Source organism: Thunnus thynnus, chromosome 16, assembly GCF_963924715.1.
Source record: "Thunnus thynnus chromosome 16, fThuThy2.1, whole genome shotgun sequence".
NCBI classification, from domain to species: domain Eukaryota; kingdom Metazoa; phylum Chordata; class Actinopteri; order Scombriformes; family Scombridae; genus Thunnus; species Thunnus thynnus.
Genome location: NC_089532.1, coordinates 28,975,314 through 28,991,104, shown reverse-complemented (window position 1 = coordinate 28,991,104; position 15,791 = coordinate 28,975,314). Strand labels below are relative to the sequence as shown.

The following is a 15,791-nucleotide window of genomic DNA, read 5'->3' as shown; positions in this document are numbered from 1 at the left end:
AACGGGCTGATTGCTTATTATTTCTTAATCGCATATGTATGTATCAATTGACAAACATATAAATTAAAACGATAAGGATTTAATAAATTAAATGGTTTAAATCCAGACAGAAACTTCACCAGTGAGACTAAACTGAGGTTGAACCACAGAAGCAGTTTACAGCCTTTCATTGGTCGATTCTGCTGCCAATCAAATGTGTCCGCGCTCCTACTACTCTAGTTTTACTGCTTTCATCTTTGTTATTATCTCCTGTGTGCACTTGTTCTTCTCTCTCGGACAGTTTAACTGAACAGGGTGCCCCACCCCGCTGTGGTGTGACGGTGTTTATATCAAACAGCCCCCGCTGCACTCAGACACGGAGCTGAGCGGCTCGCTGTTCACTTGTTTATTTGAAGTTAATTAAACGTGCCATGTGTCCAAACAACTACACACTCAACACTACACTTCCTTGGGTTCTGAGCAGTACACTAGCCAAATGGAGTGGCTTGCTGATTGCTTGTTTCTTTGAAATTTATTAATATTGATTGTGTGTCCAAATCGCACTAAATTCGACACTACACTTCCTTGGGTCCCCAGCAATGCAACTACCAAGTGTGAAGTAGATCGGATGAAAGGTTCTCAAGATATGCAAAGGACAAACATACATATATACAGACATACAGACAGAGATTCCTTGAAATACATTTTTGTATTGTGGATTTTGTCCCCCATCACTTACATTGTAAGTGCATTATGAAGGGATCTTCTAATGGTCAGTATGAACAGGAGGAATGATTACAGCAAGAAAAATATGTTTCAGTGTTCATTTGGGCTTCTGACTGTTGTTTTAAGACACACTTGAAAAATTGTGAACTTGTCCTTTAAGGTCTTAACCAAATTGCTATTTTATGGTTGAACTACTTTGGCTTATATTTTTCTAAAGCATGCCCAGTCTTTACCTCTGTGACTTGTGATAAACTTGACTCTGTCCTCTCTCTGACCCTCACAGGACTGATTGACTATAACTTCCACTGCTTCAAGAAAGCCATTCAGGAGGTTTTTGATGTCCGAGTGAAGGTTCAACAGAATCGTAAACTCCTCAGTCAGAGGAGATGGAGCAAACTGACTATGACCAATGGAGTGCTCAACAACCAACATTGAAGACTGGCAGCCAAATGTACCTGAACTGCACTCTGACAAATACAGTAGACTCAATCTTCATTCACAGGAACATCAACCTTTTGATCTTACTTGGAATCCACATCTAAAGTGATACATGCAGTAAGCACTGCTGAAGCATTCTGTACATTCAGTCTACAACTGAACCTGCGTTCACTGTCTATGTCCACAGAACCAGCTGTCTGTCTTGTCAGCAGCAGCTCCTGACAAGCTGAGAGTACAGCAGGAGGACAAATTGTCTTCACAGTATACAGGAAGAAACTCATTCATTTATTTTATTTGTTGTCCCCCTGTAGTGGTTGGGGAGAATCGACCTACAGCATATTGAAATCAGAAAACTCATAGCAAAACTGGGGATCTTGATCAATCATTATAGATACTGTTAATAATGCTTATAAACAGCGGCTGCTAGAGATTACACTTCACTAAATGCACCATAGAAAAAATATAGACTCGGGGCGAAAAGAAAAAAAAACGCAGGGAGTCCTGCAGTGATGCATGCGTCTGCTAGGCAGTGTGGATTGTTGCACTCTATAAAATGGAAGCTTATCTGTTCTGTGAGACAGTGAATGACACTTTGTGTATGAATTCCCTTTAAACACCAAATCACTCCTGAGTCTCTGTGGAGAGCAGTGACTGCAGTGCTCCATGTACACACTGTTATTAGTGTGTGGGTTTCATCTGTATGGCTCACCTTTCATCACTGTTTGAGTCAATCTGAGAGGCATTATGAGCAGTTAACACCCTTAAAGGTATATTATGCAGGATTTTCCTAGAAAATAATATATAGACTCATACAAAAGTAATCCCCTCATGGCTTTGTTCTCGCCAGCACCGCTCGCTCTCTTCATTCACTCTCTAGCTTGCTCAACCACCACTTCTCCCTCTCTCTCTCTCTCTCCCTCTCTCTCTCTCACTGGTTGAGCTGAGGGGGAGGGGCTATCTTTGAATGCTGTGTTTACAGTCACCAACCAACAAATCCTGCATAGTACACCTTTAAATTATAATATTTAGCACCATTAAGTTGACGTGATGTTGGAGTTAAAAGTCACATATGACCCAAGAAGGTATTTAACCAGTTTAACACAAACTCCTTCCAAATGATTTGAAGTCTGATAATAATGAAGACCATGCAGAATGATACCATCTGATTGTACCTAATACATTTAATTTGTACCGCACTTTTCATTCATTGTGAAACTGAAAATACTACAGTACTAATACCATAGAACACACAACATAAAGAAAATAATAAGACTGAAGATGAAAAAAGCCTTTTAAGCCATTTTTTAAAGAGTCTAGGGTCTGTGCTGCCCTCAGTTGGTTAGGAAAGCTGTTCTACAAGCACGGTGCAGCAGAGCAGAAGGCTCAATCCTCCATGGTGCAGAGCTTAGTCCTGGGGGGCCAGAGGAGCAAGCTGCTGGCAGATCTGAGAGTGCGGGTGGAGGTTTGTGGTGTGATCGGTTCCTGTAGGTAGGGAGGCACATGTCTGTTGATGGATTTGTATGTGAGTAGCAGGACTTTGTAGCCAACCCTGAGGGAGACAGGGAGCCAGTGCAATGAAAACAGAATTGGTGTTATATGTTTGTGTTTTCGCACTCTCATCAGGAACGAAAACCTGACTGAAATTTTTCAAATAGGTTGTTATGTTTAAGGTGGTCCTGAAGCATACAAGCAACCACCTACTCCAACACCGTGGACAGGAAAGGGAGATTGGGGATGTAGCTGGCAAGAATTTCTGGGTACAGGGTGGGCTTCTTGAGGAGGGGGCGGATGACTGCGACCTTGAGGGCAGATGGAACATCACCAGTTTTAAGGGAAAGGTTGACAGTTTGGGTGATCAGGAGGCTGAGAATGGGGATGTATGATTTGAGAAGAGCTGTGGGAATGGGGCCCAGGGTACAAGTACAGGGTTTCATCTTCCTGAGAATTTCCTCAATGTGGCTCTGCCTGATGCCAGTAAAATGGAGTAGACAGTGAGCTCCCAGACAGAGGGCTGATGACAGGAGGAGGCAGAGAGGAAGAGCTGGACATCAGAGTGGATGTTGTTGACTTGGCTCTGAAAAAGTCAATGAAGCTGTGAGATCACTCGTCTGTAGCCTCAATTGTGGCGGATGATTGTAGCTTCAGGAGATGATTCATGGTGCTTAGGGTTGCCAGGATTGTTATTAATTAGATTGGAGCAGAACTGTGACCAAGCATCTTTAAAGGACCTTGAGTAAGTCCTTTGATGTTCATGGAAGGCCAATTTATGGACAGCGAGCCCAGAGCGTCTGAAGCGTCGTTCCAGGACACGTCCAGCTCTTTTTATTTTCCACAGTTTGATGGTGGCGAAGTCAGTGGTGACCAGGTCAAGTGTGTGCCTCCTGGTGTCAATAGGGACATCAACATGCTGCTTCATGCCAAGACAGTCAATCAGACTCAGGAACTAAACTGCAAAATAACAGGAGGGGTTGTTGACATGTATATTCATATCACCAACAATGTCAATGTTGGTTTACATGGAGCAGAGTGAGGTGATGAGGTTGTACATCTCAGGGAAGAAAGATGAGTTTGGTTTGGGGGGGCAGTAGACAAGAAGCACTGTCATGGAGTATGGAGAGCCACCACCACGGCCAGAGCTGCAGGCTTTTCTATGTAACTATAGCAGGAGGGCAGGCCTCATTAAGCACATAGTACAACCAGGGGACCCTGGTTTATGCCAGGTTTCAGTTAGGAACATGAAATCAAGCCCCTTGTCCAAGATGTGGTCATGTATGAGGAGGGATTTATCAGTGAGAGACTGTGTATTAAATAGTTCCATGGTGGCATTAGACAGAGCTGAGGATGGAAGTCTCTGCAAACTCTGCAATACACTGTGATCCACTCCATATTTTGCATCTCACCTGGTATAGGTAGTCTCGTGATGTTTCCAACAATGACACCCAAGTTTGTTTTGCTTCTGTATTCCACATTGAAACCATGGTGTGAGCCTTTATGGATGTAATGATATCTGTTTCTTAAAAATTCCGGACTCTTGGCAGCGGGTTAAAAACCCCTTGTCAGGTGTAAGTAGGAAGCTGCGTAAACTTTGTAGCTGTGTGGCGGTGTAGGACATCATAATTAAAGCAGTTGCATTGTCTAGGCAGAATGGCAGCGTTGGTAACAGCCAGTGACAGTCACACAGTGGAGATCATTACAGCAAATATGAGAGGAGCTCCAGCTGAAGAAAAACCCCAGTCACTGTCAGTGACAGTGCAGCTCTGGGTTATTTTCGTGCTGATAGAGAGTTCAGGGTAGCCAGATGGAGCTATGTGGCACACCTGAGCCAGCAGGCTGGAGCAAGAGACCACCATTGTCCTCCAGAGAAAAGGGATCCCAGTAGAGAATATAGGAAGCACTTTACATTAAATAATCCAAAAATCCACAAATCCCAGTAGAGAAGATAGGCAGTACTTTACTTTAGGTAATCCAAAATCCATCAGTTCAATAGAACGTATTCCAACTCAGAGAGTGATCATAACATGCAGACAGAAAACGGAAAAATACAAAAGCTTGAGCAAAAAGCAGGAAGACCACGTTCACCCAAGCAATGAAGTTCAGTCAATTGTCTATTTAGCAAAGAGGAGCGTCAGTCAGTATGCCCAGCGTTCCCTTGTAATGTAGAATAGCCTCGCTCCCACCACAACACAAGCACCAAAACAAATCTATTTATGTCATGGGTTTGCTAATGTCCATTGTTTTTGTACCAGCACTAATATTCATAGTGCTATATTAATTCATACACAATTTACCCTAAAGCAAAAACACATCTGAATTATACTGATAAAAAAAAAGTAACTTACCACTAAATCCACTTTTTAGAGTTAGTAAATTGTGTGTACAGTACCAGTCAAAAGTTTGGACATACCTTCCCATTCACTTGAATGAGAAAATGTGAACAAACCTTTGACTGGTACTGTACATTCACTGTATTATACTAACTGATTCTGGTCCCTGTATAAAATGTTCATTGCAATAGAAGTTATTAAATCAAGTAATGCTGCCCTGAGACCAAAAAGAAACTCACCATGAAGTAAAAAATATCACCAAGTTCACACTTGTGAAGTGCTCAAGCTATAACAGGGTGTTAAGTTGATCTTTAAGAAGGGAAATGTTTGTTTAAAAAGTAGATTGGATGGTTAAAAACTCAAAATGATTAAATTACAAAAACTGTTTATGAGACAATCAAAGCTGTAAAGATCTACATGACGTCACATTAGAAACAAAATAACAGTCTAATGGTCAGACAATGAACTGTGTGTATTCAGATGTGTTTTCATTGCTGTTGACATTTTCTACTTGTAGTTGACATAAAAGGATGTTTGCATATATGAGGAAATGAGATGGAGGTGTTTCCAGTTCATTAACATTAGTCTGGTTTCCATCCAAATTGTTACAGAATTTACAGAAAATCTCCAAAAGAAAATACAAATGAATGCATGTTTCTATCCACTACTCTTATATGAATATTAGGAGATTAACAGCTGGTGGCACTATTTCTCCAGTCAGGTGCCATTAAACCAAACCAGCCAGTGGAAGCTCAAATGATTGAAAACCATGTGGAAATATGACATTTCTGTTCATTTCACGTATTAATCTGAGGAACATTACAGTTTCCTCATCGTTCCACACAGATCTGAAGTCTGTTTCCATTACACTTTGTTTTCATCCAGCTAAACATCAAAACTTTTTTGCGATATTTCTTTTTTTTTCACATTTAAAGCATTTCCACTGGAATGGAGACACACTTATTGGCCTTGTATTAAAATAAATAACAAAATGTTCATGTAATATAACATGGTCATTGTAATTTAATGCTAATATAGCAGCAATCAGTTTGGTCTGTTCTACACAGGGGGAAGAGCTATAGAGCCTGTAAGACTTCATTCTATATCAGAGTAGATAAGATGAAGCCATAATTGTAAAAATAATGAAAACAACCTTTCGGTCTGGACCTCCTACAGGGTCACTGAATATTCTGATGGCTATCAGGAGCCTTTTAAGACAGACATATGCACTTGTTTGACATATTCTAGTATTTTGATGATAAATAGGTTCAAAGTATACCGCATCATCATTTTTATGTAATGTATGTGGAGCTCCCTTGTGTTCTTGAAAGTAGAGCACAAAGGTACTCAAATTCACATGACAACTTGACAGCTCTAATTGCTGTTATTAAGAGAATTTTGGGAGCTAAAAACAGGGTCACAGGCCAGAGAGAAGTTTAGTAACCCTCATCAGAACTGTCAGAATCTGTGTATGTGATTAAACATTTCAGTTCAGTTTGTGTCATGTACAAAGACGTTTGCACTGTAAAACCAAAGTGTGTTTTTATTGGTCTGAGGGTTTTTTAAATTATACATATGTTTTCTGAGCAGGAAATATAATCTCAGTGCAAGCCCAATGTAATATATTTCAATTAACACAATCAACATTATTTTTTTGCCAAGCCTTTGATCATAAACCCAACCAAACCTGCTTTTAATTGAACACACACAGTACTGACACTGCACTTTACTTATTTTGTCTGGTTTGCTGTGTGATCAAAGACATTTCAGTTCACTGTTTGATAATGGATTTATATTTACTTTATTTATGTATTTATTAATGATTGTCATTAAATCTATTTTAACACTACCCTGGCTCTGTTTCTTAAGCTGTATGAACACATGTTGAATGAAAGAATGAACGTTGAACCTCAGTTTTAAGCGAACAACATGGATGAAAAGTCCTGAAACCTACAGTTGCAGTTTCATAGCAACTGGTCAAACCCCATCTGCTGGTGAAGATCATGTGATATGACTAAAAGCTCCAGAATACACTAAATACACTTTATGGTGAGATTGTTTTCTCAACTACATTTTCAAAGTTAAAGATTTATCTTTGACCTCAATGTTGCAAGTTATTTCTGGTAATTAGCAGAAAACTAGACAGAAGTCTAGTGTTACCGTGTTACCAGTTTCATCAGTACATTTCTGACCTGAGGGAATCAATGCATGGTGCTCTGGCATTGGACACCTTAGGGTTGGAAGCCTGGAATTTGAATTTGTATGCAATACCCCCAGACCCTCAGGGACCCCGAAGGCCCCAGGTTTCCTGTGTCACAATTACTTTGTTGAAGTTGACAAAACAATCTAACCACTGCATCTGTACATTCATGACCTTAAAAACAGTAGCTTGCACAGTCTCACGTAAGGTTCATTTAGTAGCAGTTTCTGGAGCTTGAAATCATATCACAGACAATAAAAACAATATACAGCTGCTCATCTAGCTGATCAATCTACAAGCTAACTATAATCAGAAGATCCGCAACGACTACTAATTGGACCTTGTAGTGACAATTTGTTTGTCAAATTTGATTAATTGCAAAAGTGATTGGAAATATGCACCACTAAAAACCAGTAAGAAGCTAAAATGGTTAGGGCCACATGGTCAATGTTGCATTTTTTCCCCTAACACCAATTTATTACACTAATTCTAGCCTCCCTTTATTGGCTCCCTATCCATGTTAGATCAGACTTTAAGGTGCTTCTGATGACTTATAAAATCCTAAATGGGCATGCTCCTTCATACCTGTCTGATCTTCAGCCTTATATTCCATCCTGAGCTCTCCGCTCCCAGAATGCAGGGCTCTTGTGTGTGCCCAGATTTTAAAGAAAGTCAGCAGGCTGCAGGGCCTTTTCTTATCAGGCCTCCTTCCTCTGGAATAATCTCCCTGCTGACATCTGACAGTCTGACTCTGTTGAGTCATTTAAATCTAAACTTAAATGTAGTCTAAATATGAATAACAAACTGACTTTAGCAGATCTATCTGCTCAGCAACACAACATAATACAAAAGAGCAAGAATACAATTTTATCTTTCTGTTTCCCTCAGGTCCCTCCTGCATATTTTTCCTGACTTTTACTGGCTCAGATATGATTGAGAGAGCCAGTTATAGTTATTAACTATTATAGTAGGCTATCTATCCAAAAGTAGTTGAAAAGGAGTTTTACCAAAAACTTTCCACTGATTTTTCATAACTCATTAAATCACTGATCTTTTCGTTGAGCTGAGAACATCAGAATAGTTGACTCAAATTTCCTCACATATAGTATTTCCCTTGCGGGATGAATACTGTACATGCTTGCAGTTACAACAGTGTCTTCTCTTCAACCAGTGTTCCAAGTTGAGCAGCAGAAAATCCCTTTCAATGGCACTTCAGACATGCTGGAAAGGAATTTGCCAATGCATAAAAAATGTGTGCCCCTGATGGTAACTTGCGACAGGCTTACTAAATATACCCCCTTGTGTGAGAATATCTTAAATATTTCAGGTGGAGTTTAGTCGGGGCCCACGAGCTGGTTTATCAGGTCTGTGTCTCTCAACCCAAAGCCCACTGCTTCCTATGGAAGACATATGTAAATCCTTAAAAACAGCTCACAAATACATCATTTTTCATTTAAAGAATCATTTCCTTAAACAGCTGGTCACTGCAGTGTTTATCCAACGTTACTACAACAGGAGGAAATAGTGCATCTGTTGTGAACTATTTTCAGCAGCGGATTAATCCACATTTGGTTCTGGTGAGTATATCTGGCCGCAGTAAGGTGTATGTGTGAGTGAAAATAAACTACAGTGTGTGTTCATGGGAATGAAGGAACATGTCACCCAGTGCATCAGTGTGACTCATGTCATTGATGTGTTTCTAATCATTTTTGGACAACGATGGAGGTATTACATTTTTAATTTTTTTAATTAAATTTGCAGACAACACCACAATAGTTGGGCTGATTTTAGACAATGAGGAGACGGCCTACAGGTTTGAGGTTGAACATCTGGCTGAGTGGTGTAAGGACAACTAACACCTCTAAGACAAAGGAGATGATTATTGACTCCAAGAGAACAAAGGAGAGTGTCCACCTCCTCCTGCACATACATGGAGAAGCAATGGAAAGCGTTGAGAAGTTCAATGTGTCAAAACAGCTGACATGAACCCCCAACACCTTACACCAGGTTAAAAAGGCCCAACAAAGGCTCTTTGCTCAGGAAACTGAAACAGGCCCAGCTCCCACAGAAACTGCTGCTAAACCTCTACAGGAGCATCATTACCCATCATCATCCTCACCCTCAACCCTAACACACCTTCCTCCAAGACTGAACCACTCACTACTTACCAATATTTACTATTACTATTCAAATTTATACTACTGTCTACACTGCCTTTATCTGACCCATAGTATATTCATATTTATTCACATTCACATGTATACTGCTTATAACTGACCTATAGTATATTCATATTTATTCATTATTTATACCACACTTATAACACTGTCGATACTGGTTATATCTTCTATTTATACTATTGTATACAGTGTTTATATCTGATCTGTAGTTGTACATCATATTCCTATCAACTGTTTATATTAACCCTTACTGTTTATTCTATTTATATATTATACATATGTACACTACACTGCACTTTACTACTTCTTTTGCACTGCTGGTTAGATGCTAAACTGCATTTTGTTGTCTCAGTACTTGTCCTCTGTGCAATGACAATAAAGTTGAATCTAATCTAATCTATGTAGTAGGGATGTTCAGAGGGCCCAGTATTTGTATTTGTAGCTGTATTTGACACAGCAAAATTATTTGTATTTGTATTCAAATATAAGTGGAAAGAGGCTTAAAAATCCTGTTTTTGTTTTTATTACGCCTCTAATTTTAGAAAATGAAATTGTTAGAATAAGTGTTCATTTGACATGTTTTTTTTTTATCCTGAAAACAAATAATTTTTAAAATATTTGTATGAAACAAATATTCGTATAAAACCCACTATTTGTGCTTTGCCTAATAATGCATTTGTATTGGAGCACACCCCTACTATGTAGGTGTTTGTTCAATAAGGTTGTTTTCCAACAGTGCCCTCTCTGACTCTCCTGTTAGCTCTGTTTCACCTGACAGCAAATATTAAACCTTTATCATTATGATTAGCAGATGGAGTCTGGTGAGCTCATGTAAGTCAGGGCAGAGCTCCACCCACCTTCTACCTGAACAGAGCTAATGAGCAGAACAAATGAAATCACCTGTGTGGGAGTGCAGTGCCTAAATGGAGTGCGGGTGAGACACAAAGCTGCAGGTATGATTCTGAGTTGTACTGTTGTTGAACCAGAAACAATGTGGACAAAATGATAAACACGTTTAGCTGCAGTTTGTTAGTGTGTATGTAAGCTATGCAACTATCATTGAGGCTGAACTTTGTCGTCCCTTGAGAGCTTTTTAGTCCTGGCAGAGACGGCTCATTATCTTTTTCATCTGGATTCAGCCATGACAAGCTGTGTCAAATGTGTTTACTGCTCTATTGTTTAACTATGCTGTTAGTACTCATGCTTTTTGTTTACGTGTTGCACAAGCTGTCCTTTCAGGTTGGCATTAGTGAAACGTGCAATTTTGTGTGCTGAACTGAAATAGTGTGTAAACCACAATCACCACACACACACAAACCAGCACTGTGGGGGAGAAAACCCAAAACACATCATACAATCAGCAATCAGCAGGAAAACAGTGACAGGCTCGTGAGGACCAAAAGTGGGAACAAATTCAAAATTAACAAAGTGCTCAAATCAGCTGGTCATACAGGAGCAGGAACATTTTTAACATTTTGTAAATAATTGATTAAAATATGAATGATATGTACTGTATAAGGTACAGTACTTTTCATTATTATTATTTTTTCTTAACTTCTGATGTGGAAACCAACATATTTAATCCACACTGCTGTTGTATGACTACATTCTCAAATGTTAAGACCAAAGAAGAAGCAATAATGAGCCCTGCAAATAAAGCTGCTTAATGCGCCCCTGCTTAAATCCAACCTAAAGGCCAAATGTTTCATATGACGGTTTTCTGATGTGTGACCTCTACAGTTAAAGATAGTGGTCATGGTTTAAAGAAACCAATGACTGTTGCTAGAAGACAGAGTCAGACACAAAAGGGTTTTGCAGGTTCCACCTTTGCTCCTGACAAACTTCATCCTCATGGCTTGACAGGAAAACCAAATTACCAATGCTGCTGTTTCCTGATGAAGACATTTCCAGTAATTAAAATGTCAATTAGAGTTAGAAATAAGTTGAGAAATGAATAACCCGCTGATGGGTGAGAGAACGACAGGTGACATGATGAGCCCCTCACATCATAACATTACAGGCATTTGCTATAACTTTACCACCGTTTACAGATATAGACGGGTTCATTTGGCTTAACGAGGTTTCACACATGTCCATCAAATCAATCCTACACTCTTTAATTAGACTGTGGAGCTAGAACGCCTCATTAGAGTCCTCAAATGGTAATGAATCCTAACACAGGGACAGCAGCAGCATGATGAGAGCCCGTGCTGCTGTTAAGACTGTGAGATTTACCACAATACATCCTCACTGACAACATACTTTATCAACTGTCGTTTGGATGTGTTCAAAGGCAAACTAATGTAGCTAACGCAAAGCATGGAACAATATGATTAAAAATATACTGCTGTTAGATGAAAACCTTCTATATCTCTTAAATACCAACTGTTCTGGAGCTTTAAGCTTTAACTCATAATCCTTGTGATTTTTTATATAAATCCCCATTTGTGATACTATTCATGGCTATTATAGCCATTCATTTGCTTCTGTAATTTCTCTCTCTATAGCTTTAATTGTTACTGACAGGGTACGTCTCTTGTGCAGGATTCACAGGAGCTGTGTGTGTGCATGTACTGGAGGATGTATCAGGCTCAGGGTTGGGTTCAGCTTGTTTTTGTTGTGTGAAGTTTAGGGCTCAAGTCTGGTTTAGTTATTTTGAAATGTAATGGAATGAAATGGAAAGAGAGTAACAGCCACACACTTACTCCAGAGCCACAATTCAAACTTTAATTTAAATAGATAACATTTCAATCAAAAAAAGATCTTTGACCTGGCAAAGACCTGTTGTTAATAAATCTTCAAGTCCAGAGCCAAACCAATCCAAAGCCTGATATGTCTTATTCCTATGTGCTGTAGACCGCCATTAAAAACACGTCAGTGAGCCACACCGCTGCACTGGGTGACATGTTCCTTTGCCACAAAAATTACAGTTAAATTAGTTTGTTTAGAAACGGTTCCAAAGACTAATAACAGTGATCACATTTTCAGTCTCAAGAGAGAGACTTTGTATTGAAATTAACATTGTAGTACAAAGTTGAGAGGTTGTGATATGTAGCACAACAAGCTCTGTAAACATATCATTGTTCCTGAACATGCTGAGTGGCGTCCATCTGCCCTACACAGAACTACTCTCCAGAGACTGAAAACATGATCACTGTTATTAGACTTTGGAACCATGTTGAAACAAACTAACCAAACTCTTCATAATGAAGGAACATGTCACCCAGTGCGGCGGTGTGGCTCATGGATGTGTTTTTAATAGATTTTGGACACAGCGGAGGTCTACGATCTATCAGACTTTGGATACACACATAACACTTGTTAGTAGATCAATTCATCGTTGGTTTGACTCTGCACAAAAATATAGAAAATTGCTGGCTATATCCTTTAAATATGTGTGTGTGTGTGTGTGCTCTCTCTCTGTTTCTCTTTGTGTATGTGTGCACATGTGCAGGCATGTCGCTTCCTTGCCAGGTCAACAGTGGATTGCGTAACAGCTGCTGGTGGCTGTCGTCTGCACTACAATGTGTTACATAAGACAATTTGATGTTCAGAGTTATAATCCGGCCTGTGCTGCCTGAGCGCTCCCCATCTGGGATTTCCAGCCTGTCCTCGTCCTGAGCTCTGCACTTGCCTCCACTCAGAGCTGTCACACAGACTACAGTGCATATAAGCACAGGTCAGAATGTACCTTTTGAACACTTTGGCCCATGACAGGGTATCTCAAAACTAATGCCTGGATTTTCCTGGATATTGTTGTGGCTGTTCATGTTCTGCAGAGAGTGAACCTACAGAGAGCTGTAGCTTTACAGAGCCTTTGTATAACCTCCTTTTAGCTCATTGTTTTAGTTTAATGGTCAGCTTAGAAATGTAACAATAATACTGAGGGCTCTCCATAAGTTTGGGTACAGCCATATACATATATATATATATATATACACACACACACACACACACTCAGCAAGCACTTTATTAGGAACACCGGTGCAATCTAATGCAATCCAGTACGACAGCTCTGCCATACATTTTCAGTTTTTTGAACACTGTTAGAAAGGTAATAATTCTACTCTATGTTTATGTATGTTAATGGAGTGGACAAAATATTAGGAACACTTTTCAGTAGTAGAATTATCACCTTTCTGACAATGTCAACAAAAACTGAAAATGTATGGCAGAGCTATTGTATTGGATTGCATTAGAATGCACAGGTTTTCCTAATAGTGCTCGCTGAGTGTATGCCTTGTGTGTATAAACAGCGATTGTACGTCATTGTGAAATGCCATTTTACTGTAAGGAGAGAGGTGAAACCTGTACCTTAAACCAACACTGATGGTTTAGCTCATTGGGAAATATATTTCAGTTTTAGTAAATGCCTTTTTCAGCCCTGACTCTAAAGACATTCAAGATGGGAATGTGTTAACATAATCCTGTGGGAGTGTAGCATCGGAGCGACAAACCCAAAAGTCCCAACAGGTAAAATGAGTCCAATAAAAATAAACCCTCAATATACCACAGGTGTCTCATGGGAGGGCGCCGCCTGTGATCTGAGAGATGAGGAGGATGTCATAGTGAATATCCACCAACAGAATGTGAAGATCACCTCTGACAACCACCCTGCCTGCTGCTGCACACTGTAGGAGGTGGTGTGTGCGTGTGTGTATGTGTGTGTGAACTCACCAGGGTGCTTAGATTGCTGACAGAAAAGATGAGGGTGTTTTGAAGCCTGACTGTCTCACACACACACACACACACACACTGCATGCTGAGTGGGACCTTTATCCAGGTCACAGACTACATCACTTGACGTAAACAAAGTCCCTGCATGTGTGGGCTCATTTGAAATTGGAAAATCAATTCTACTTTTATGCTACAAAATAGAATATTTACAGGCACCATGTGTAACTTCTACCTTAATGCTCTCATTTGTTTTTCACTAATGGATAGGCACTAAGTGTAAGAAGTTTGAGCATTGATCTGGTGACTGTGAAGGTCATAACATATGATTCACATCATTTTCATACTCATCAAAGCATTCAGTGACCCCTCGTGTCCTATGAATGGGGGCATTGTCATCCTGGAAGAGATCACTCCCATCAGGATAGAAATGTTTCATCATAGGATAAAGGTAATCACTCAGAACAACTTTGTATTGATTAGCAGTGACTCTTCCCTCTAAGGGGACAAGTGGACCCAAACCATGCCAGCAAAATGCTCCCTCAAAGCATAACAGAGCCACCAGATCCCCTCACTGTAGGGGTCAAGCATTCAGACCTGGACCAGTTTTTCATTTCATTTGTCCCCCGTCTGTGTATGTATGTATATATGTATGTATGTATACGTGTGTTTGTGTGTGTGTGTGTACATATATATATACACACAGTTTATACGCACAGTTGATTTGGTAGTTGTCTTCACCCCTCAGGCATGGTAAATGGTTTGAGTAGCCAGTATATACAGTGGGGTTCAAAAGTCTGAGACCACATTGAAAATCTCTAATATTTTCATGTAAACCTGGAAATAATGAAATATTAATAAATAAAGAAATATTTAAGATTCTGCACTATTTCTAGGTCAGCAATCAAATTTAAGCGAATTTGTGTCATTAACTAACTTAACTGCTCTGTACAAAAGGTCAGATTTCCTTTAGTTCCCTTCTATTAAAGCATGTGTTCGGATGATACTGAACACTGGATTTGATCTACTCATCAGAGGCTCGTTCAAGTTACTCAACTTGCAGTCAGTGTTCACCTGTTTTAAAAACCTGTGCCTCAATTTTCCAGCAGAACATTGCTTACTAAGTAAGATTGTGATGGTGGGAAACATGGTATCAGAAATAAGTGAAAGTGTCAGAAGTCAGATTGTTATTTTAAGCAATGAGGGGCTTTGTCAGCATCAAATCATGGCTAGACCAAAGGTTTCTAAGGGGCAGTGCATGGAACTCTAAGACGCTTTGCAGAAACTGGATGAGTTGTATCAAAAGCACAATCAGGCAGTGACCATACCATCAGAAGATCAATACATCAAGCTTAGTTCCCTGAGAGATAGAAAAGCAATTTCATCACAGATACAGAATTTGCTAAATAAAGAATGCAAGACTCCAATCAGCAAAAGTACTGTCAAAAGAAGGCTGTGTTGTAGTGGTCTCAGAGGACAAGTAGCAGTTTCTAAACCGCTTCTGAGGAGGGGAAAAAAGGCCAAATGCCTGGGGTTGGCTAAGAAATACCAGCACAGTGGATGACTGGAAAAAAGTCCTATTTACTGATGAATCCAAGTCTGAGATGTATGGCAAAAACAGAAGGGTGAATGTAAAGAGACGAACAGGAAAGAGAATGATACTGCAGTGTATTAAACCAACAGTGAAACATGGTGGTGTGAATATTCAAGTCTAGTGGTGTTTTGCCTTCTCTGGACTTGGACACCTGCACTGAATTGACTACAACCTGA

General features: G+C 39.8%; 1 protein-coding gene across 1 annotated transcript in view; it reads left to right on the top strand.

The window, feature by feature from the left end:
- Positions 1-6,816, top strand: part of rragd (ras-related GTP binding D) — a 95,889-nt gene extending 89,073 nt beyond the window's left edge. Inside the window, exon 7 of the mRNA XM_067613830.1 lies at positions 989-6,816. Within this exon, the coding sequence (XP_067469931.1) occupies positions 989-1,140 (152 nt within the window). The 3' untranslated portion in view covers positions 1,141-6,816. The remainder of the gene's footprint in view (positions 1-988) is intronic.
- The last annotated feature ends 8,975 nt before the right edge of the window (positions 6,817-15,791 follow it).